A 23,997-nucleotide genomic window follows, 5' to 3' on the forward strand; every position below is an offset into this window, starting at 1 on the left:
CTCTCTCCTACTGTAGTCAATTTCCAGTCATACTCACTTTCTAATGATTCAACATGAATTTATAGAACAAACCAGATACCAGGAATCAAGTGTCTTTATGCTGAATTCTGCTTCTACAAGTATGATCTTCACCCTATTCATGTTAGGCTTTCCTCAAACATTGTACTCTATCATAAATTTCATTTTGCTTGGAAATGTAGACTTAGACAGAATTATGAATTGGTGACAGCAGGAAGGCTAAAATTTTCCTTTTACCTCCTTGGTTCCTTTAACTGGTTGAGTAGTTAAAATGACACAAGAGATTGGTAGGAGAAAATAAAATTTAATTACATACGTAGATACAGAGAGTCTGTATAAACTTGGGAAAGTCCAAAGACAGGCAGAATAAGATATATGCTTCATTATGGACTAAAGAAAAGAGGTCAGGGGTCTGGGACATCAAAGAGAAGGAATGCAATTCACAGGAAGATGAAAAAAGAGCAAATGTTGGTAAACATGTTTCCTGGGCCAGGTAGAAACGGTGGGTGGGCCACGGAGAAAGTGTAACAAGTGGGTTTTGCTAGGTTCCTCCCAGCCTCACATGCCTAGTTCATACCGCACTATATGTCTCTCTGGTGATGTTCCTTTCTCCTGGAATAGGCCCGCGATCTAAATCCTTTCAGGCAGCTAAGGGAGACGTGAGTCTCCTGCTCCTTCCATGCGCCAGTGAGACACTTAGGGATGGCCAGTTTTGCTTCCCTCCAGTGACTGACCACAGCAGGGTTTATGCAGTGTTGCCCTCTTGCTAAGTTCCCCGTCATTCCGACGTTCAGCCTTCAACGGTCTCTCCCGCTTTCCTACCAACTTGTCTTCTCTGATCACACCTGTATGATCCATAGCTAATAGGAACCGCTCCTTCATCGAGTTCAGAGCACGCCACAGGTGTCTCTCCCACAGTCCTGGAGCCCACCATACAGCTCGGGGCACGGCTCCCACTGCGCTTCTACTCTCTGCTCAGGTGTTCACACTTCAACAAGGCTCCCCTGCTTCCGTATAGGCTTCCCAAACACAGGGAGGAGGGCTTCGGTTTCTTCAGCACCCTTCTCATCAGCCAAATCCCGGCATCAGGTTTGACCAGACCGGCTTCTAAGTAGTTCTGAGTCGATTGACAGGAAAGATCTTACATTTTCCGGTGGTCAGTGTGTCCAGCCGAGTCAAGCTTACTGCATCTCCTTGTGTCTCTGCTTGTCCGTAGATTTCCCTCCTAGGATGTCATTCAGAGAGAGAAGGCATCCTAACACCTTGCTGCCCTTGATGTTTAGTTGCTCAGTCACATCCGACTCTTTGCGACCCCGTGGAGCACACCAGGCTCCCCTGTCCTCCACTCTTTCCTGGAGTTTGCTCAACCTCATGACCATCGACTAGGTGATGCTATCTAACCATCTCATCCTCTGCCACCTTCTTCTCCTTTTGCCTTCAATCTTTCCCAGCATCGGGGTCTTTTCCAATGATTTGGCTCTTCCTATCAGGTGGCCAAAGTATTGGAGCTTCAGCATCAGAAACTTTAATACTGAAGCTAAAATCCCAACACCTAACTTTTAGAATTACTGACCTCATCCCATGCTTAGTTAAGTGCACCATTTGAAAGGTCTTGATAAGCTCTTGGTGTATTTTCAAGGGGTTGGGCACAGCACCGAAGCTTACCTGTTCTTTGTTAATGGTGCCAACTTTCTAAGGATCAGTAACTCCAAAGTGGTCCATACTGTTTAAAAATAAAAACAGTCACCTGTGGGGCCATTCAAAGATAGCCATACAGGCCCACCTTTGGAAATAAGGCTGTTCGACTCAATCAGCTACATCTCATATTTTGTTTTCTGAACTATGGAAGTATGTAAACTAGTTTTATTGCCTACTATGGGTCAGGTAATAGTTGGAGGAACTAGAGAAATAAATATACCAGCTAGTTCCTATCCTCCAGGAGTTCGTAGTTTATTTACAGTATTGATATGGGGGAGAGAAATAGACAAGTACGACATAGGGTTGAAGCAAGGGCAAAGGAAACCACTGAAATAGAGCAGGAGGAAAATGTAACCCAGACTCACGCTGACAGGTATAAGGCGAGTTGAAGGCTTTGTGGAAGAGGCCAAAGGTGATACTTCAAGAATAAGGAGGATGTGCTTGGGTAAAGAGGAGCTAAGTGGATATTCTGCCTTTTTTTCCTCCCAGAATAGAAAGTATAGAGGATGTGAAGAATGCAACAGCTGAGGGACTGCAAGTGGTCCAGTGTGGCTGGGGTCACAGAAGGAGGAGCACGTGGTGATAGTCAAAGGTTAGAGATCTGAAGGCCAAACCATGAAGGGCTGTCTATGCTCTGTTGAGGAACTGCCATGTGTGACCACGTGGGTGGCATTATATTGATCTTCAATGAATTAAATGAGTGACCATAATGTTTTCAGTGATTTAAAATCTTTAAACAATTTCACAAAATATTCAATATGTATTTGATTTTCTAAATTATTTATATATTTATATTAAAATGATAGGGGTCCTCCTAGAGTAATGAAAATAAAAGCAAAAATAAGCAAATGGGATCCAGTTAAAAGCTTTTGTACAACAAAGGAAACCATAAACAGGAAGAAAAGACAACCCTCAGAGTGGGAAAAAATAATTGCAAACAAAGCAACTGACAAAGGATTAATCTCCAAAATATGCAAGCAGCACATGCAGTTCAACAGCAGAAAAACAAGCAACCCAATCAAAAGCCAGGCAGAAGGCCTCGACAGACATTTCTCCAAAGAAGACATACAGAGGTCCAATGAAAAGATGCTCAACACTGCTTATTATTAGAGAAATGCAGGTCAAAACTACAATGAGGTACTACCTCACACCAGTTGGAATGGCCATTACCAACAAATCTACAAACAATAAATGCTGGAGAGGATATTGAGAAAATGGAACCCTCCTCTACTGTTGGTGCAACTGTAAATTGATGCAGTCACTATGGAGAACAGTATGGAGACTCATTAACAAAAGAGAAATAAAACTACTATCTGACCCAGCAATCTCATTACTGGGCATATTCCTTGAGGAAACCACAATTCAAAAAGATGCACATATCCCAATTTCATTGCAGTGCTATTTACAACAGCCAAGACATGGAAGCAACTTAAATGTTCATGGACAGATGAATGGATAAAGAAGCTGTGGTACATAAATACAATGGAATATTATTCAGCCATAAAAAAGGAACAAATTTGAGTCAGTTGAACTGAGATGGATGATCCTAGAGCCTGTTATACAGAGTAAACTAAGTCATAAAGAGAAAAACAAATATCATATATTAACACATATGTGGAAGCTAGAAAAATGGTGCTGATGAAACTATTTGCAGGGCAGGAATAGAGATGCAGATCTAGAAAACAGACTTGTGAACACAGCTAGGGAAGGAGAGGATGGAGGGAATTGAGACAGTAGCATCAAAGCATATCCATCACCATACGTGAAGTAGAGAGCTAGTGGGAAGCTGCTGGATAACACAGGGGGCTGTGTGAGGACAGAGGGGTGGGATGTGGGGGGTGGGAGAGAGGTTCAAAAGAGGGGATGTATGCATCTTTACGGATGATTCACGCCGTTGAATGGCTGAAACCAACACAGCATTGTAAAGCAATGATCCTCCAATTAAAAATAAATTAAAAAAACACTGGGGGTAATGGGAGTAAAGATCATTCCAACGGCATATGCTAAATGCATGAATTGAAATGCAAACTATAAGCCACAGAAGTAATGCCATTTTCACTTAGAGAACATCATTTTTTTTTTATATACTGCAAGAAAATATACTTGAAAAGTGGGCTGAGAATGACACAGTCGAGTTCTCATTTGGGTAAGAGACAAATGGAAAAAAAAAAACTCATTATTTTGCAATAAGTTTCTAAATCAAGAACTCACCATTTTCTTCTGGGTTTCTAACTTTAGTAATATTCCATTCTTAATTTTCTTGCCTTGTTCAAAACAAGCACTATTGTTTCATATTTTATGAACACGTGTTCCTCCTCATGTCTATTTACAGTAATCTGGGAGGCTCAAGTGGCATCCTTCTCGGATGTGTGCTAACATAAGCTTCCTAAAAATGGGCCATCTCACAAATGTTTCAGACTTTAAAATAATTCAGGTACATGGTGAAATAAGTTCTGTTTGTGTCTGCCAAATACAACTCTATTTTTCATATATATATAATGTCTTTAAAGAAAGGAATAAGCAACAATAATACAATATTGATAACATTATTATGTCTGAATTACTCTATTAAATGACTGTATAGTATTTAAAAAATTCAGAAAGCCATACACACTTAGAGCCTTCTCACAATGGCTATTATTCTAAAAAATATGAGCATGAAAAATCACATTCCAAGTGGAGTTTTACTACCAATATTTGCTATAAGGATAATGTAATTTAAAAATGAAACTTTAAAAGTGTGTTGTAAACTGCATGTATTAATATTTTTTGGTCCAACAATTCTATTCCTCAAAATATTTCTAACAACAGGAGTAGGGTCTTCTGCATTAGATGCTCTTTTGCTTGGAAGGTTCACCAACACATACATTTGTTTCTTGCTTCTCTTCTGTCTTTCCCTAAATGTCATTTCTCAAGCCACTTTCCTGACCACTTCACTTAAAATTGCAACCTATTCCTCCCCCACTCTGTGATGTATTTTTCTTCATGCAGTTCACCACTTCCGATACGCTATTATTGTACTTGTTTTCTCTCTGGTCTCCTATTAGAATATACAGGATCCCCATTTGTTTCACTGCTCTATCGACTTCTAAAACAGTACATGGCAAACAATAAGCATTCAATATAGATTTATGTGGTTAGTGACTAAGTATATTTTTCACAGAGATGTTCAATGCAGTATTTTATTTGAGGGGCAAAAAAATAAAAATTTTCCTAAATATGTAACAAATAAGATATGATTATGAATACAGACTAGCTCATTTACAAGAAGGAATATCATGCAACTCTTCAGTGTTTATAAATACTCATAAAAACACAGAGAAACATGTATATTAAAATGTTACTTAAAAAGGAGGCACAAAAATTTGTGTAGACTATGATTATAACCACGTGAAAATAATAGAGAAAGCAGCAACCAGAAATATTTAATGTTGGAATGGCTGTATTGCAATGGGTGTGCCTGAAGACCATTTGTCTTTCTCCACTATTCCTATTTTAAAGTTTATATAATTAGCATAATATATCCGAAGAGGAAAAAGTAAACTAATCAAAAGAAAGGTTCTTGAAAGTGCAATGTTTTGGTTTGTTAGAACACTATCATTGAGGGTGATTTTGTTCATAGCAAAGAACAGTGAAAATATTTCCAAAAAACCTAGCTAATAGGAAATGATGGTGAATAAAGCACTTTAAATAATCAAACATAAATCTATTATTCTAGCCTAAGGAAAATAAGAATTGCTATTTTTGAATGAATCAAATGAGGAAACATTTTGCTTTGTACTTTCACATGGTTAAGAAAAACACAGTGGTCACCTATCAGAAGCTGATTTATCATAGCACTTCATCTTCCCATGGGACATGGAATGTCTAAAGAAGCAATAATTAAAATATAGTTTATTTGCAAAACAAATGCAATGTTAGTTTTTCAGTGCTTAATTATGTACTTTTAAGCCAACTTATTTTGGAGCTCCTAATAACAATGATGAAATTGAAAAAGTAGTACCTTACTTTTCAATACACTGTCTCCCCCGCCTGCCCAAGGCATTCTGACATATAAAATCTCTCCACTTTTAAGATAAGACACAGGATATGGTACATTTCTCTGGGAATAGGAAGGTGCAGGGTAATTTTCTTTTTTTGGTTTAATTATTGCTATGTTCTCAGGCTTAGACTTATTCAGCAGGAAATGGCTGGTTAAGTAGCCAAATGGGCACTGATTCATTTCCAGTCAATGGTTAATTTTCTGTGCAATACATTTCACTTATCTAATATTCCAAATATGTTAACTGTGAATGTAGGCACTGGGAACACTCTGGTAGTTGGGTTAAAATGGCTTCACGAGACAAGGGTGAAATCTGAGCCCAGCTATGAATGTCATCTTGAGTTACTCTTGGTAAGAGACCCTGTGACTCCACTCAAGGTCAGTGTGAATGGCCAAATGGAGTAATGCAGCATATGCATGGCTTTGGGATGTGGGCTGTAGCTATGCAGACGTGAGGATGCAGAGCAGTGTGGACTTTCGTGGCCACCCTGTATTTAAAAGGCAGAAAGAAACTGACAATGGGGCCAACAGAGGGAGAAAGGATAGGAGGGAAGGACTCAGACACCAAGAGATAAAAAGATGCCAACTAACCAACACTTACTAAATGTGAAGTCTGGAAATATCAGGATGCCCAAATCATTCAGTCGCAGAATTTATTGCAATTCCATCATCACCATGAAATATCAACTTTATTTACTATTCAAAGTCTTTCCCTCCACTATCGAAGTCTATATCTTCAATTGTAAGTCATTTAACTAAGGGGGGAAATAACATCTCTGTACTTTTAAGGAAAACTAATATAAGTTGGGGTTAGTTGTACAAAGAAATGGCAATAAAATGTCTATACACGACTCCACTGAGATTTATTTATTTCACCCTAACAGAAAATACTCCAATACTTTGGCCACCTGATGCAAAGAACTGACTCATTGGAAAAGCCCCTGATGCTGGGAAAGATTGAGGGCAGGAGGAGAAGGGGACGACAGAGGATGAAATGGTTGGATGGCATCACCGACTCAATGGACATGACTTTGAGTAAACTCCGGGAGTTGGTGATGGGCAGGGAGGCCTGGTGTGCTGCAGTCCATGGGGTCACAAAGAGTTGGACACGACTGAGTGCCTGAACTGAACTGAACAGAAAAAGGCACTCAAGAATCCTGAAACAAATCTGTTGAGGCTTCAGTTTCTATTGGAGAGGAGCGAACTGGAGTTGAATGGGATAAGAACATTATCCCTTGCTTCCACATTAAATGGAAAAAGGCATATTTGTAAAGATGGTGCACATGAAGAGGAGATTGGGGCGAAGTTTTACAAAGCAAACATGTATTTAGAAATACTATTAGAAGTTGAACACAGATCCAATAAAATTCTGAAGCTGTTGAATAGACAAGTTTGTTCCTCTAAAGCTAGTGATTAAGGCTTTAGCTAAGGTCTTCCTTCCTGACTGTACTACTGGAAGCCCAGCTTCCGCCCTCAGGCCTCATAAGAGCTGGGCAGAAGAAAGGAAGAGGAGCTGAAATGCAGATCGTCTCAATTTCTTGTTCCTAGAAGGGCTGATGAAAGATTGAGAAAAGAAAGGGGAATCATCACCTCTAATGTTGTTTGGGAACCATTCAATTCATGCCAGGCCACAGCACTGCAGATTAAAGATGCTTGATTTAGGTAGATGTAGGGTGAGAGTATTTGAGATCTGCGCTTAGTTCTTCTAAAGGATGCCGAGCCAAGTCTCCAGGAGGAGCTGATACCCTTAAGTGGTAAATGATTCCCCAGTTACCTGTGCTCCGAAAGCTAAGGATGTGGAATATTCTGGTCTATTTTATTCTTATGAGCAACTGGATTTTCATTATGTATTAAAGAGTGCTGTTTTTCTGAAAATAATGGATATTAAAATAAACCAAGGAAGTACGGGCTTCGTAGTACTCATCACTACTGACTAAAGTGTGAATGATTTTATTTCTTGATATAATTAACTAACTAAATCCTCATAATGATGCTACTGTTTTTCCAATTTACCAGTGAGTTTTAGTCCTAGCTCGGTCAGTAATTAGCTAGATCTTGGATAACATGCTTATTCTTTCTCCCCTTTCCTTCTTATATATAAACAGACCTGCCTAAATTACGTCACAAGGTGATAATTAAAATTAAATGGTATGAAGAAATAGAGTCTGAGACAGCAAAATTTGATGACATGTAGGTGAACAGAAGCATTGGCTAACAAGTATGGCAGACTAAAGGAGAAAGAAATAAAATAATCAGAAACTATGAAAATACAGATGTATACTCATAGGAAATACTGCATTTACAGGAATTCTGTTCTTTTGGTTGGGGTAAAATCATTTGAAGATATATAAATTGTGATCTAAAAGCACTAAATAAATACCAAATGATGGTAGTGATGGTTAATATATTAAAGTCAAACCCATATATTTCTAAAATAGTATCTATGTATGATACTGTCCCCTCTGAGAACCAATGAAGTAGAACTACCTAAATCAACACAGCGTATAACCTTAAAAATATAACATTGAGAAAAAAATGTCATTCTAATATGCATGGGGTGTCTTGCATTGCCATAATGACTGGGGAGGCTTGCTGGTGGGTAGTGGGTAAAACTGCTGGGTGTTCGGGCCTAGAGGAGACTACGAAGTATAGGACTGCTCGCGATCTCCCAGGACTCTCAGCTTCCTTTTATGACAAAGATAAACGCAGAGTAAACGGAATGTACAATTACATACCCTGTTTCCTTTGACCTGTAGCTTCCTGAGGACTTCTTAGAGAGATCAACTCGATCAGAGTTATAGATTTATGGTGTAGCTTGTGCTTCTAAGCCTTTGTGGTTATAACTGCAGGTACGAAGTACGTGCAAATCACTTCCTAGATAGGCTCATGGTAAAATGACAGGTCAGAAGAAAGAGCATCCTATTTTTTTTTAAAACAGATATTGCCCAGTACATGGAGGCGTGGTGAATATCATAGTAATCTATTTTTTATTTTTAGGGTGATAGATCTATCAGTAATGGAATGTCCAATTAATAGTGGTTCCAATAATAGGAGCATTACAGTAAATCCCCTACATTCGAACCTACAAGTTGCTCACTTTCAAAGATGCAAACGTGCATTCACACGTCAGATCACATAAGTTAGTTCACATGTCTGGCATACACTGTCACGGGCAGGCACCCTGTACAAGACATGGTGCTTCTGTGCCTTTTACTGTATGGTACTGTATAGTATGCAGTAGTTCAGTGTCTTTATTCCAAGCCCAGATGTCTGGAAGCGGTGATGAGCTGGGGTCTGCTGTTGCTGACAGTCCCGCTCCACCGTCTCCCACCCCCTCTACCTCCTCCGGGCAGTAACTGTTCCTGCCTGTCCACTCAATGCCAGCCCCTCTGTGCCATCTGCTGTACTTCCTACTAGACTGTAAGGGTAAAATTTGTTTTCTATTTTTGGCGTTTGTTTTCTTATGTATTATTTGTGTGAAAAGTATTATAAACCTATTACAATGCAGTACTAAGTACCCAATTGTGTTAGTTGAGTATCTAGGCTAACTTTGTTGAATTTATGAAAAAATTGGACTTAACGAAAGTGCTCTCAGAAGGAAAATCATTTATATGTAGGGGACTTAACTGTATTAGATGGCCTAGCAAACAGTCTAGAGGTGCAAAATTTCAACTTTCCATTCTGCTAGCAACATCTTTTTTCCTATGTCTCTCCTGATGATTAAGGTCAACTGCAGTAGTCCCTTACAAATCCTTCCATCCACACATCCCCAGGGGAAAGGAATAAATAGGCATCTGAATGTTTCCCCCTCACACGTCTCTCTTCTTTTCTTCAAGGGAAACGTGATTTCTTAAAAACCCACAGAAATGACCTCTTTCCATCCCACAGGACAGAACTGACCACATACTCACCCCGGCTCCTGAAACGGCTACAGGAAAGGGAATTGCCCCCGCTTAGAATGCTTGTCATTAATCCCCTGGGCCTGGGCATATTGCTGCCTACACAAAACTGGGTTCTCTGGGTTGTTAGGAAACTGGGAAGTGATTGTTGGGCCTCTGGGTATACTGCAGTTTCTACAACCAAGAGCTCACAGATTCAAACTATTAATTTCGACATTCATGGAATGAATGATACTTTCTTTCTCTCATTTTCTGCCTCACTGCTATTAATAAAGGAAAACAAGTTGGGTGGAATTTTTCAGAAAATGGAGCCAAGATTATAAAATCTTAGGAAACTTGACCTAAACAACCAGGAGACCCAAGCCTGCCATCACTTGGTGACGGGACTCGGGCACTAGGCCTCCGTATCTCATCAGTAAAGTAAGAAGGATGGAACTAGATTCATTAACAGCCGGTCGCTTCTCATTCTAAGTTTCCGTGAGGCTCTATATCAGCAACTAAGTTATACCTGAGAGTTTTCAAACTAAAGGTAATTTTGTAACCAATGTGACTGACCCCCAAACCTTGTACCCTATTGATTCTAAAGAATCAGCGTGTCTTCAGTTCAGTTCAGCTCAGTCGCTCAGGCGTGTCTGACTCTCTGCGACCCCATGGACTGCAGCACACCAGGCCTCCCTGTCCATCACCAACTCCCAGAGTACACCCAAACTCATGTCCATCGAGTCGGTGATGCCATCCAACCATCTCATCCTCTGTCGTCCCCTTCTCCTTCTGCCCTCAATCTTTGCCAGCATCAGGGTCTTTTCCAATGAGCCAGCTCTTCACATGAGGTGTCCAAGGTATTGGAGTTTCAGCTTCAACATCAGTCCTTCCAATGAACACCCAGGACTAAACTCCTTTAGGATGGACTGGTTGGATCTCCTTGCAGTCCAAGGGCCTCTCAAGAGTCTTCTCCAGCACCACAGTTCAAAAGCATCAATTCTTTGGCGCTCAGCTTTCTTTATAGTCCAACTCTCTCATCCATACATGACCACCAGTAAAATCATAGCCTTGAGTAGATAGATCTTTGTTGGCAAAGTAATGTCTCTGCTTTTTAACATGCTGTTTAGGTTGGTCATAACTTTCCTTCCAAGGAGTAAGCGTCTTAATTTCATGGCTGTAATCACCATCTATAGGGATTTTGGAGCCCAGAAAAATGAAGTCAGCTGCTGTTTCCACTGTTTCCCCATCTATTTCCCATGAGGTGATGGGACCGGATGACATGATCTTAGTTTTCTGAATGTTGAGCTTTAAGCCAACTTTTTCACTCTCCTCTTTCACTTTCATCAAGAGGCTCTTTAGTTCTTCTTCACTTTCTGCCATAAGGGTGACTTACAAACAATGTATTTGCAGAGGAAGAGAGTAGATAGGAGAGATTCAAGTTCATCATTCACATTTATATTCTGACAAGCATAATCACACTCAGATACTTTGTTTATGGTGACTCTATCAGGGAAGAATATTTTTGAGTCAGATTTCCCAAAAGAGGGTTACTGAGTGGTCAGAGAAGAATTAGCTGAGAGGTAAAAATAATTTTAGGAGATGCTGGATTAATCACAGTTAAACAGATTTCTTTACACTGAATTTCTCAGAGAATTTATAATGCTAAAGTATACTATGAATCTCCAAAAGAGATATATTACCTCCCAACTTTCATTTTGATTATACATTGATATTTATTTTTCATGGAGCATTTAATTTTCTACCATTTAGCAAATAATCTCATGTGTATATAGTGGTACAAATAACAAAATATTTTGAAAAAAAACATCTTTTTTTTTTTTTTTTTTTGCTGTATGAGAATCTTTCCTTCCCAAATCTCTTATTGAACTACTTTTTAACAATTCTGATCCATTGGTTATAATAAGATGCCAATTTAATACACTGATCTATAAAGAGAATATAAACAACCTGTGAAATAAACCTGTGGGATTTATCGCACACACCACTTTGTGTGTGTGCATGCCCAGTCACTCAGTCGTGTCTGACTCTTTGTGACCCATGGACTGTAGCCCGCCAGGCTCCTCTGACCACGGAATTCTCCAGACCAGAATACTGGAGTGGGTTGCCATGCCCTCCCCCAGGGGATCTTCCCAATCCAGGGATGGAATCCAGGTCTCCTGCACTGCAGGCAGATTCTTTACTTCTGAGCCACTGGGGAAGCTCACACACCACTTTATTTAGTATTAAACAATACAAACAGTGACTTCATATTATAAAAATATATTATTAGAGGCAACACACTTTTTATTCCTTGTATTTTGACTTAGTTCTCAATGATCATTTTTAGGTTGCCTTTGTGAAATATTTAGAGTAAAGCTTCTGGGGAATGTACTTTTAGATACGTTAAACTATTTTCCCAGATATTTTATTATAAAATATAGATGAGTTTAAGCTCCTTTGAAAGGAGAAAGAGCAGGAGTATAACTGTCGGGAAAGAGCAGAGATGTTTTTAGTGCTTATAAAAATAAGTCAGTCAACTAGGGATTCCAGGCAGAAGTCACACTAAAGCTGTTGGCAAGTCCCAAATTATAAAGTCTGTGCTTGCTCCAGCAGCACATATTGGAAGCTAAACTGCATAAAAACAGGAGTGGGTTTCCACTCTTTTGTCATGCAACTAGTAGGAGACAGGTATTGTTTACCTAGAAAAAACTCTTGCTGTCTGCAACACAGTAGAATTAGCGGTAAGAAAGAGCAACAGAAGGTTTAAGGACAGCTATCAGAGGGGTAAGCCGGACTCTCCTAGTTAGTAGAGGAAAGCAGTCTTGGAAAAAGAAAAATAACATGTCTTTCTCACAAGTGTCGGTTTTCCTGAGCATAAACAAGACGCCATCTATCAATGAGCATGGAGGAGCAGGAATGGCTTCGAAGCCTAGAGATGCCCAGTATCTAAGAATCGGGAAGAGAGAGGAATAAAGTGCAAGGTACAGCCTTGTCTCTATAACAGAGCTGAAAAATAACTGTAATAAATATTCATTAAGCAGATACTCAGGCTTAGGTATGTTGAATGATTGCCCAAGCTCACGAGCACTTTGACGTGATCGTGAGGAGACTTTTTAGAGTCCTGATTTACACTTTTCTTGGGTGGGTTAGCATCAAAGATTAGCAAAGTAAAAGGATATAAAACTAATGGACTGGCAAACGGACACACCCCATTTGTCTACAGTTTTCATTTTCTTCTTCTGTTTTTCAATTGAGGTAAAATTGACATATAACATTGTATTAGTTTCAGGACTACAATATAATGATTTGATATTTGTATATACTGTGAAATGATCACAATAGGTCTAGTTACCATTAGTCTTTGGTACAAAGTCCCATAATTCTTTTCCCTTGTGATGAGACATTTTAAGATTTACTCTCCCAGTACCTTTCAAATATACAATATAGTATTATTGACTGTAGTCACCATGCTATGCATTATATCCCCGTGACTTTTTAATTTTATAACTGAAAGTGTGCACCTTTTGGCCCCATTCACATATTTTGCTCACCTCCCAACACCCCCGTTCTCAAGCAGGGGTCCACAGCCCCAAGCCCGTGGACTGTTCCCTGCCTGCAGTGTTTTAGGAACCAGACCTCACAGCAGGAGGTGAGCACCAGGTGAGTAGGCCAAGCTCCAACTGCCGCTCCACACTGCTCACATTACCACCCGCACCATCCCCCTGCCCATCCATGGAAGGCTTTCTTCCACGGAACTAGTCCCAGGTACCAAACAGTTTGGGACCACTGGTCTATGGTAACCACCAATCCATTCCCTATTGGTTTGGTTTTCCATAGTGCAGTACCCTCAAGGCCCATCCATGTTTTTGCAAATGGCAATATTTCATCCCTTTTTAAAGGGTGAATAGATGGGGAGACAGTGGAAACAGTGGCTGACTTTATTTTTGGGGGCTCCAAAATCACTGCAGATGGTGACTGCAGCCATGAAATTAAAAGACGCTTACTCCTTGGAAGGAAAGTTATGACCAAACTTGACAGCATATTAAAAAGCAGAGACATTACTTTGCCAACAAAGGTCTGTCTGGTCAAGGTTATGGTTTTTCCAGTGGTCATGTATGGATGTGAGAGTTGGGCTGTGAAGAAAGCTGAGTGCTGAAAAATTGATGATTTTGAACTGTGGTGTTGGAGAAGACTCTTGAGAGTCCCTTGGACTGCAAGGAGATCCAACCAGTCCATCCTAAAGGAGATCAGTCCTGGATGTTCATTGGAAGGACTGATGCTGAAGCTGAAACTCCAGTACTTTGGCCACCTCATGTGAACAGTTGACTCATTGGAAAAAACCCTGATGCTGGGAGGGATTGGGGGCAGGAGGAGAAGGGGACGACAGAGGGTGAGATGGCTGGATGGCATCACTGACTCGATGGGCATGAGTTTGAGTAAACTCCGGGAGTTGGTGATGGACAGGGAGGCCTGGCATGCTGAGATTCATTGGGTCACAAAGAGTCGGACACAACTGAGCGACTGAACTGAGTATTCTATTGTATATATGGTTTCTCCTTGGTATCCCTGGAGAAGGGATAGGCTACCCACTCATATATTCTTGGGCTTCCCTTCTGATTCAGCTGGTAAAGAATCCGCCTGCAATGCTGGAGACCTGGGTTCCATCCTGGGTTGGGAAGATCCCCTGGAGAAGGGAAAGGCTACCCACTCCAATATTCTGGCCTAGAGAATTCCATGGACTGTATAGTTCATGGGGTCACAAAGAGTCACAAAGAGTCAGACACGACTGAGCAACTTTCACTTCACTCGGTATCTGTAAGGGATTGATTGGTTTCAGGACCTCCAGGATACTAAAATCTGTGGATTCTCATGTTTCATAAAAAATGGCATAGTATTTGTGTATAACCTACACATATACTCCCATAGACTTTAAATCATCTCTAGATTAAGTACTATACCAATACAATGTAAATGCCATGTAAAGACTATTTACTGTAAATACAATGTAAATGTGATGTAAATGTTTGCTGGTGTATGACAAATTCAAATTCTGCTTTATGGAAATTTCTAAAAAATTTTTTTTCTTGAATGTTTTTGATCCACAGTTGGTTGAAATTGCAGACGTGGAACCCACAGATATAGAGGCAACACCTTTTTACATCCATCCATCCATCCATCCACGGAAACTTAGGTTACTTCTGTATCTTGGATATTGTATACAATGCTGCAATGAACACAGAGGCACATATAGCTTTCTGAATTAGTCTCTTCTATTCCTTCAGATACATAACAGGATGCTTTCTCAGTGGCTAAGTGGTAAAGAACTGCCTGCCATTGTAGGAGACTCAGGAGATGTGGTTTCAATCCCCAGGTTGGGAAAATCCCCTGGAGGAGGACATGGCAACCCACTCCAGTAGTCTTGCCTGGACAGTTCCATGGACAGAGGAGTCTGGCAGGCTACAGTCGATTGGGTCCTCAGATTGGGAGAAAATAATAGCAAACGAAGCAACAGACAAAGGATTAATCTCAAAAATATACAAGCAACTCTTGCAGCTCAATTCCAGAAAAATAAATGACCCAATCAAAAAATGGGCCAAAGAACTAAACAGACATTTCTCCAAAGAAGACATACAGATGGCTAACAAACACATGAAAAGGTGCTCAACATCACTCATTATCAGAGAAATGCAAATCAAAACCACAATGAGGTACCATTACACGCCAGTCAGGATGGCTGCTATCCAAAAGTCTACAAGCAATAAATGCTGGAGAGGGTGTGGAGAAAAGGGAACCCTCTTACACTGTTGGTGGGAATGCAAACTAGTACAGCCACTATGGAGAACAGTGTGGAGATTTCTTAAAAAACTGGAAATAGAACTGCCATATGACCCAGCAATCCCACTTCTGGGCATACACACTGAGGAAACCAGAACTGAAAGAGACCCCAATGTTCATCGCAGCACTGCTTATAATAGCCAGGGCATGGAAGCGACCTAGATGCCCATCAGCAGACGAATGGATAAGGAAGCTGTGGTACATATACACCATGGAATATTACTCAGCCATTAAAAAGAATTCATTTGAATCAGTTCTAATGAGATGGATGAAACTGGAGCCCATTATACAGAGTGAAGTAAGTCAGAAAGATAAAGACCAATACAGTATACTAACGCATATATATGGAATTTAGAAAGATGGTAACGATAACCCTATATGCAAAACAGAAAAAGAGACACAGATGTACGGAACAGAATTTTGGATTCTGTGGGAGAAGGCGAGGGTGGGATGTTTTGAGAGAACAGCATCAAAACATGTATATTATCTATGGTGAAACGGATCACCAGCCCAGGTTGGATGCATGAGACAAGTGCTCGGGGCTGGTGCACTGGGAAGACCCAGAGGGATCGGGTGGAGAGGGAGGTGGGAGGGGGGATCGGGATGGGGAATACATGTAAATCCATGGCTGATTCATGACAATGTATGGCAAAAACCACTACAATACTGTAAAGTAATTAGCCTCCAACTAATAAAAATAAATGGAAAAAAATAAAAACAAAAAACAAAAAGCAAAGGGAGAAGTTGGTCATAAAGATAGTTTTATCTTTAGAGTTAATAAATAAAACACTTTAAAATTTTACTGCAAAAAAAAAAAAAAAAGAATCACACAAGACTGAGTGACTTGAGCACGTATGCACACAAGTTTCAGGAAGTGGAATTGCTGTATCTTATAGTAGTTATATTTTAACTTAATTTTTTGAAGCATCTCCATACTGTTTTCCACAGTGGCTGCACTAATTTCCATTCCCACCAACAGTGTATGAGGTTCCCTTTTCTCCACGTCCTCATCAACACTTGCTATTCTTGTCTTTTTGATAATAGCCATTTTAACAAGTGTGGTTTTGATTTGCATTTCCCCAGTGATTAGTGATGCTGGTCATCTGTATCTCTTTGAAAAAAATGTCTGTTCATATCCTGTACTCTATTTTTGATTAGATTGTTTTCTATGTCTGAGTTGTAATGGATTCTCTATATATTTTGGAATATTAACCTCCTATTGAAAATACAGTTTGCAAATATCTTCTCACACTCACTAGGTTGCCTTTTTATTATTATTTTTTTTAATGGTTTCCTTCACTGTGCAGAAGTTTTTTGGTTTGATGTAGTCCTATTCATCGACTCTTGATTTTGTTGCCCTTGCCTTTGGTGCCGGATCCAAAAAATCCTCACCAAGACTGAAGTCAAGGAGTTTATTGTCCATGTTTTTTTTCCTAGGTATGGTTTCAGGTCTTACATTCAAGTCTTTAATCAACTTGAGTTAATTTCTGTGCATGGTATAAGATAGTAGCCTATATTTATTCTTTTGCATATAGCTGTCCCATTTTCCTAATACCACTTATTGAAGATACTGTCATTTCTCCACTGAATATATTTGCCCACTTTATTGAAAATTAATTGATCATATATGTGTGAGTTTATTTCTGGGCTCTCAGTTTTGTTCCATTAATCTATGTGTCTGTTTTTATGCCCATATGATTAATATATGTTCATTTCTATGAAAAAGGCCCTTGAGATTTTGGTAGAGGTTGCACTGAATCTGTAGACTGATTAGATAATGTAAACATGTAAACAATATTAAATATTCTGATCCTTGAGTGTAGAATGTCTTTTGATCTATTTGTGTCTTCTTCAATTTTTTCATCAATGTCCCAAAGATTTCATTCTACAGGTCTTCTAACTCTTGGTTAAGTTTATTCCTTGATACTTTATTCTGTTTTTCTGCAATTTTAAAGGGAATTGTTTTCTTAATTTCTCTTTTTGATAGTTCATTGTTAGTGCATAAAAATACAACAGATTTTGGTAAATTGATTTTGTACCCCCACACCAAATTCACTACTAGTTCTGATACTTTTTTGGTGGGATCTTTAAGATTTTTCTAGACATAAAATTATATCATGTGCAAGTAACTTTAGTTTTCCATTTCCAGTTTGGATGGCTTTTACTACCATGTCTTTGTTCTTTGGCATTGGTTGTGTCTTCTCCTGTTTCATTTCTGATTCCATTTGAGCTTCTCCTTTTTTATTTCCTTAGTGAATCTAGCTAATGGTTCGTCAATTTTATCTTTTCAAAGAACCAGTTGTTAGTTTCACTGATCTTTTAATTTTCTTTTTAGTCTCTATTTCATTTATTTCTTCTCTAATGTTTATTTTTCCTGCCTTTTTCTAAAATAAGGTTTTGCTTATTCTTTTTCTAGTATTTTGGGGGTGAAAAGTTAGGTTGTTTATTTGAGATTTTTCTGTTTCTAGAGGTCGTCCTGTATCACCATGAATTTCCTTCCCTTTTAGAACTATTTTTGTTGCATTCAATAGATTTGGTATGTTGTATTTTCATTTGTTTCAAGGCATTTTTTTATTTCTCCTTTGATTGTTTCATTGATTCATTTATTGTTCAGTAGCATGTTGTTTAATCTCCACACATTTAAGATTTTTCCAGTTTTCTTCTTATTCTTATTGTATCTGATTTCTAGTTTCATACCATGGGTTCAGGAAAAAAATGCTTCCTTTGACTTCAATCTCCTTTACCTTATTGAGATTTGCTATGTGGCCTAACATATGATCTATCCTTGAGAAGAATGTGTATTCTGCTACTTTTGGATAGAATGCTCTGTATATATGTATTCATTGCATCTGGTCTAATGTGCTAAGGCCAATGCTTCCTTCTTAATTTTCTTTGTGAATGATCTATCCATTGATGTAAGTGAAATAATAAAGTCCCTTAGTATTATTGTATTGCTTCCTATTTCTCCCTTTAGGTCTGTTAATATTTGTTTTATATATTTAGGTGCTCCTATTACTCACTGGAAAAGACCCTGATGCTGGGAGGGATTGGGGGCAGGAGGAGAAGGGGACAACAGAGGATGAGATGGCTGGATGGCATCACTGACTCGATGGACATGGGTTTGAGTAAACTCCAGGAGTTGGTGATGGACAGGGAGGCCTGGCGTGCTGCAGTTCATGGGGTCACAGAGTCGGACACAACTGAGCGAATGAACTGAACTGATGTTGAGTGCATAAATATTTATTAATGCAAATGTTATATTCTCTTGCTGGATTTATCCCTTTCTCATTATGTAATGCCTGTCTTTGTCTCTTATTATCATCTTTGTTTTAAAGTCTATTTTGTCTGATATAAGCATAGTTACCCCAGCTTTCTTTTTGTTTCCATTTGTGTGAAGCATCATTTCCATTCCTTCACTTTCAGTCTCTGTGCCATTACATTTACCATGAGCTTCTCTTGTAGGTAGTATGAAGATAGGTCTTATTTATTTATCCATTCAGCCATTCTATGTATTTTGATGGAAAGATTTAGTCCATGTACAAACTGATTATCAATGGTTATGTACTTACTGCTGTTTTGTTAATTGCTTTCTGACTGTTTTGTAGTTCTTTGTTGTTTTCATCTTCTCCTCTTCTCTTTCCTTGTGTTTTAGTGGTTTCTTTATGATTAAATTCCTTTCTCATTCATTACCTTTTGTGTATCTACTATAGGCTTTTGCTTCATGGTTAGCATGAGGTTCACATGACAGCCTAAACATAGAACAGTCTATTTAAGTTGATAACAAGTCAAGTTTGAGCACATTCTAAAACTCTGTTTTTACTACCCACCCGTGTATTCTCTTTTTGATGTCACAGTTTATATCTTTTTATTTTGTGTATCCCTTAATTATTATAGTTATAGCTTTTTTTTAAAAAATACCTTTATCTTTTAACCATATAAGCTTTATAAATGACTAAGAAATACCTTTACTATGTATTTACCTTTACTGATAGAATTTTTACTTTCATATAATTTTATTACTAATTACTACTCTTAGAAGTCCGTTTACACTTCCTGTAAGACCATTTTAGTGGTATGAACTTTAGCTTTCATGTGTCTGGAAACTATCTTTCCTTTGATTCTGAATGACAGTCTTGCTGGGTAGATTATTCTTGCTTGGAAATTTTTCCCTTTCAGCACTTTGAATATATCATGCCACTCTCTTCTGACCTGCAAAGCTTCTACTGAAAAACTTCTGAAAGTCTTATGGGGTTGTCCCAGTGCACAAGTTGTTTCATGTTTGCTGCTTTTAAGATTCACTCTTTAAGTTATGACATTTTAATGATAATATGTCTAGGTGTGGATCTTTTGGGGTTCATCTTTTTGGAATTCTCTGGATCTGAATCTGGATGTCTATTTCCTTCCTCAGCCTTATAAAGCTTTTTGCCATTATTTCTTCAAATAAGTTTTCTGCCCCTTTCTCTTTTCCTTTTCCTTCTGGACTCTGTAATGCAAATGTTATTTTGCTTGAAGTTGTCCCATAGGGAGCTATCTTCACTTTTTGGCATTATTTTTTTCTTTTTCCGGCTCTCTTTGAGTGAATTCTACTGCCCTGTCTCCAGATCACTGATTCTTTCTCCTGCTTCAGTTAGTCCACCGTTGAATTCCTCTAGTGTATTTTCCAGTTCAGTTATTATATTCTTCAGCTATGTGACATCTTATGTTTTCATCTCTTTGTTGAAATTCTCACTGTGTTCATCCATTCTTTTCTGAGTTTGGTGAGCATCTTTATGACATTTCTTTGAACTCTTCACGTAATCAATTATTATTTTTACTTCATTAAGGGTTCCCCCCGCCCCGGGTGTTTTTCTTATTCTTTTATTTGAAACATATTCCTCTGTTTCTTCATTCTGCCTGTTTCTATTTGTTTCTATGCATAAGTCAAAACATCTACCTTTTTCAGTCCTGATGGAGAGACTTTGTACAGGGGATGAAACTTATTGCTCAACCTTGCCCTGGGTCTTGATTTTCTCTTGACAAATCACATTTGTTAAGTGTGCTGAGTGTCTGTGTTCCCAAGGGAGGACCTCAGCACCTAGTTTCAGGCTGATTGGAAGTCAGATTCTCAGGCAGAAGCTTTAAAAGTATGAAAATATACATCATCCTCTGAGACCTCAGTTGTAAACTCTGCTGACCTCTAGACCAGCCAGTTTGGAGGTATCCCTCTGGTGACAGTTGCAAAAACCAGGGCTTTCGATGATCTACAAGCTCTTCACTGGGTAGTACTAATGAGCTCTAGCACAGCCAAGGAAGAAAACAAGAAAGGAATCCCTCTTCAGTCCATAGATGTGTGGCAAACCTGAAGCCTGCCCTTCAGGTTGAAGCTCTAGACGCGTAGGTGGATGTTTTTCACAGGAAGATCTGGCGAGTGTTCCAGTCTGTGCTGTGCCCTTTAGGGGTCGTGGCCTGCCAAGAACTGGCTCTCGGATTGTTTTAGTCCCATGGGGCCCAGAAATACCAGTTCCCCTGGCCACCAGAGCAGACAGTTGTGGAGTACGCACGAGTGACTTTTAGGGCAATGGACAACTGAAGGAGTGGGGTGTGCCCGTCAGCAGTAGCTGACAGGAACACAAAAATGGTGCCCACAGGCCACTCAGCCCCTGGAGAGCACCACCCCACCAGCTTCTGTCCCTTCAGCAGATACTTTAAGATTAGCTAATAAATCTCCTGCACGTATGTTCTAGGCACTTTTCAAACTACTGCTTGAACAGTTGGTCCCAGGGTGCGTAGGTCTGCAGCTAAGCCCTTTAAGAGTGGCATTTCTGCTCCCTACAGCTATTTGAGTCTTCCAGACTTTCAAAGTCAGATGTTTGAGGGGCTTGTCTCTCAGGTGAGGTCTCAAGAACTGGGGTCCTGGTGCTGAACAGGAGCCCCTTCACTCTTCAGGAAGACGCTCCATATGCTCGTTGGGCTTCCAGGTGCAGGCTTCCCCACCAGCAGTGTGGTTTTGGATAGACCATATCTCTGCCTCATCTACCTTCTTGATGTGGGCCTTTTATCCTTTTTTTTTAGGAAGGAGCTGTTCAGCTAGTTTTCTGCTCTGTTTTCGAGGAAATTGTTCCTTATGCGGCTGTGGATTTGCTGTTTCCATGGGAGCAGGTGAGTTCAGACTTTTCCTACACGGCCATCTTGAAACACATCTTGCACAATTCTACTTCAAACTAGAATGTTATTTGCCATCTAACAGTGATTTAATATTCCTCTACGGTTTTATTTCTCCAATAAAGAATAGTTTAAGTTAAAAAAAGATAAATTTCTTTGAGTTGTTAGCCTTACCAAGATACCTAACTAGACAACATTGCCACCTGGTGGTCCAAACATACTGCGGCCATCACCTTTGGGGTGGGAGCTGGGGTCTGAGGGGTGTGCCTAGGAAATGCATGTTAACTGTGATGCCAAAATCACACCAAGGGCATAAAACTCTTGCAGAGCAAACACGTGCTGACATTCCATTGGAGAACCCAAAACTGCACCAGTTCCACAGAGAAAAATGTACTGTATCCATTGAAACAAGCTTTTGACTTGCTTCACTTATTTACTTCGTTTTCTTTGCACTTTTAGGATCCACTTTTTTCAGTCCCTTGTTCACCTACTGCTTGAAAATATTTTCAGTTCTCTTATCTTTACAGAAAGGATGTTACCCTACATACATCACCATGACCAGGTAAAGATGCAGGAATCAGGTTGCTAACGGTGCTCAGAAACTCCACAGGGGATCTGTCTGAGCCTGTGATAAGAATGATCTAGAATAATCATGCAAGAGCTTGGCTGTGGTCTACACAAGATGGAACTTTAAGGGACAGAAAGCTAGGAGAAGGCCGAGAAACATGGAGCAGATGCAGCTTCAACCAAGATTCCCAATGTTCTAGAGATAAATATTCTTAGCAAACATCCCTCAGAGCCTCTCGTTTAGGTAAAGTCAGATCTCAGTGCTTCTGCTGATTGACTAGAAAGTTTATGTAATCCGTTGTTTCTGCAACTAGGCCACCTGTGGCAACCACCATCAGGTTCCCGAAAGGCACAGATGGGCTTGAAGGAACACGCCCAGGATGGACCATTACCAGGATGCCACTGATGTGTGCTTGCCAAGCCTTGTCTCTGACCCTGTGCAGGTAAGACCATCACAGAGGCTGAGAGTACAAAACAGAACAGCCATTAAGTCTTTTTCAGCCTGCTTTTGATGAAATAAGGATAGAAACAAAAAACATCAGTGTAGATGTCTGCACAAAGGAACCGTGAGAAAGCTGGAAGAGGTAATTTTCAGAAATCCAAATATGTGCTTCTCCAAAATTTGCATCAGAGGCTGAGTTATGCCCATGCAAATGGATTTTAGCTCAAATTCATGTTACAAAAATCTGGAACACATCTGTCTTCCCCTATGCAAATCTCCTAGAAAAACAGCCATTGGTTCTTACCTATAATAAAAAGAATCTCCACTGCAATGTCACTGACTGTTGTGCTCCGCGTCGTCGACAGGTCATCATTGCCAATGAAGCAAACGTTGTAAGGTACCGTCACGGCAACATAAAACGTCGCCAATAGAATAAGCCAGTCCCAGCCGGCTTTGAAAGTGCTAAAATGCAAAAGTATGAATTTGGACTTTTTTGCATCTGAAACTTTATACTCCGGAAATGCTGGTTTGTCTACAAAAACATTCTGTGGATAAAGACAAAAAGAAGAGAAGAGAGAAATACAACATCAGAAATAAGGAAAAGGGAGAGTTATTTAGAAACACATATCATGGTACTAGATCTTACAAGAGACATTTAGAAGCTGGTAATGCAAAAAAATAGAGATGTATAAATTAAAACTGGGCAGGGATCTTTGTTATAAGTAACAGGAAAATGCAGAGTGTAGTCATCCATGTTAATATGTGAGTTATCTAGACTTCTGTTCATGAAGAGTAAAAAGATCATTATCTAAAATGTCACCTAGAAACATCCAAAGTTGCAAGTATAATCCTACATACATCATAAACACCAGATACAGCTAGGCTCCTACTGTCGTGGGGACATTCCATTTACTTATAGTTTTGAGAAGACAGTCATTATGTAAAGAATATATTGGACCTGAAATTCTAACAACAGCAAGGGTGCAATTTTTTTCCAGCAAGGATAGAGCTATATGATCAAATTTGACTGTAAATAGCTGTTAACACATCTTTCAAAATACAACCAGATTGTACTGACTACTTGTATTATGATTGTTGGTGAAGCTTCCAGCTGGGAACCCAAATCTCACAACCTTGATGGACACTGGGTTTATTCTGACACTGGCTCGCCCTTGTTAAGATGGCAAAGTGAAAAACAGTTACTTCACAGTTATTATTCAAGTCATGGGAGGAGAAAAGCAATGTTCACTGTGCAGCTGATTAAATGCAGAAGAATAGCTGGAGTTTTTATAACTGCAAAAGCACTCCACTTTGAAAGCAGTCCAAATTGATGAACAATTCCCTTTATTGCGATGAGACAAAGGGAGGCCCAA

General features: G+C 39.5%; 1 protein-coding gene across 1 annotated transcript in view; it reads right to left on the reverse strand.

Annotated features, from left to right (window-relative positions):
• KCNH8 (potassium voltage-gated channel subfamily H member 8) overlaps positions 1-23,997 on the reverse strand; it is a 446,029-nt gene that overhangs the window by 171,497 nt on the left and 250,535 nt on the right. The window contains exon 5 of the mRNA XM_043875194.1: positions 22,929-23,169. Coding sequence (XP_043731129.1) covers positions 22,929-23,169 — 241 coding nt within the window. The remainder of the gene's footprint in view (positions 1-22,928; positions 23,170-23,997) is intronic.

The sequence above is a fragment of the Cervus elaphus genome, chromosome 19 (assembly GCF_910594005.1).
Source record: "Cervus elaphus chromosome 19, mCerEla1.1, whole genome shotgun sequence".
Lineage (NCBI taxonomy): Eukaryota > Metazoa > Chordata > Mammalia > Artiodactyla > Cervidae > Cervus > Cervus elaphus.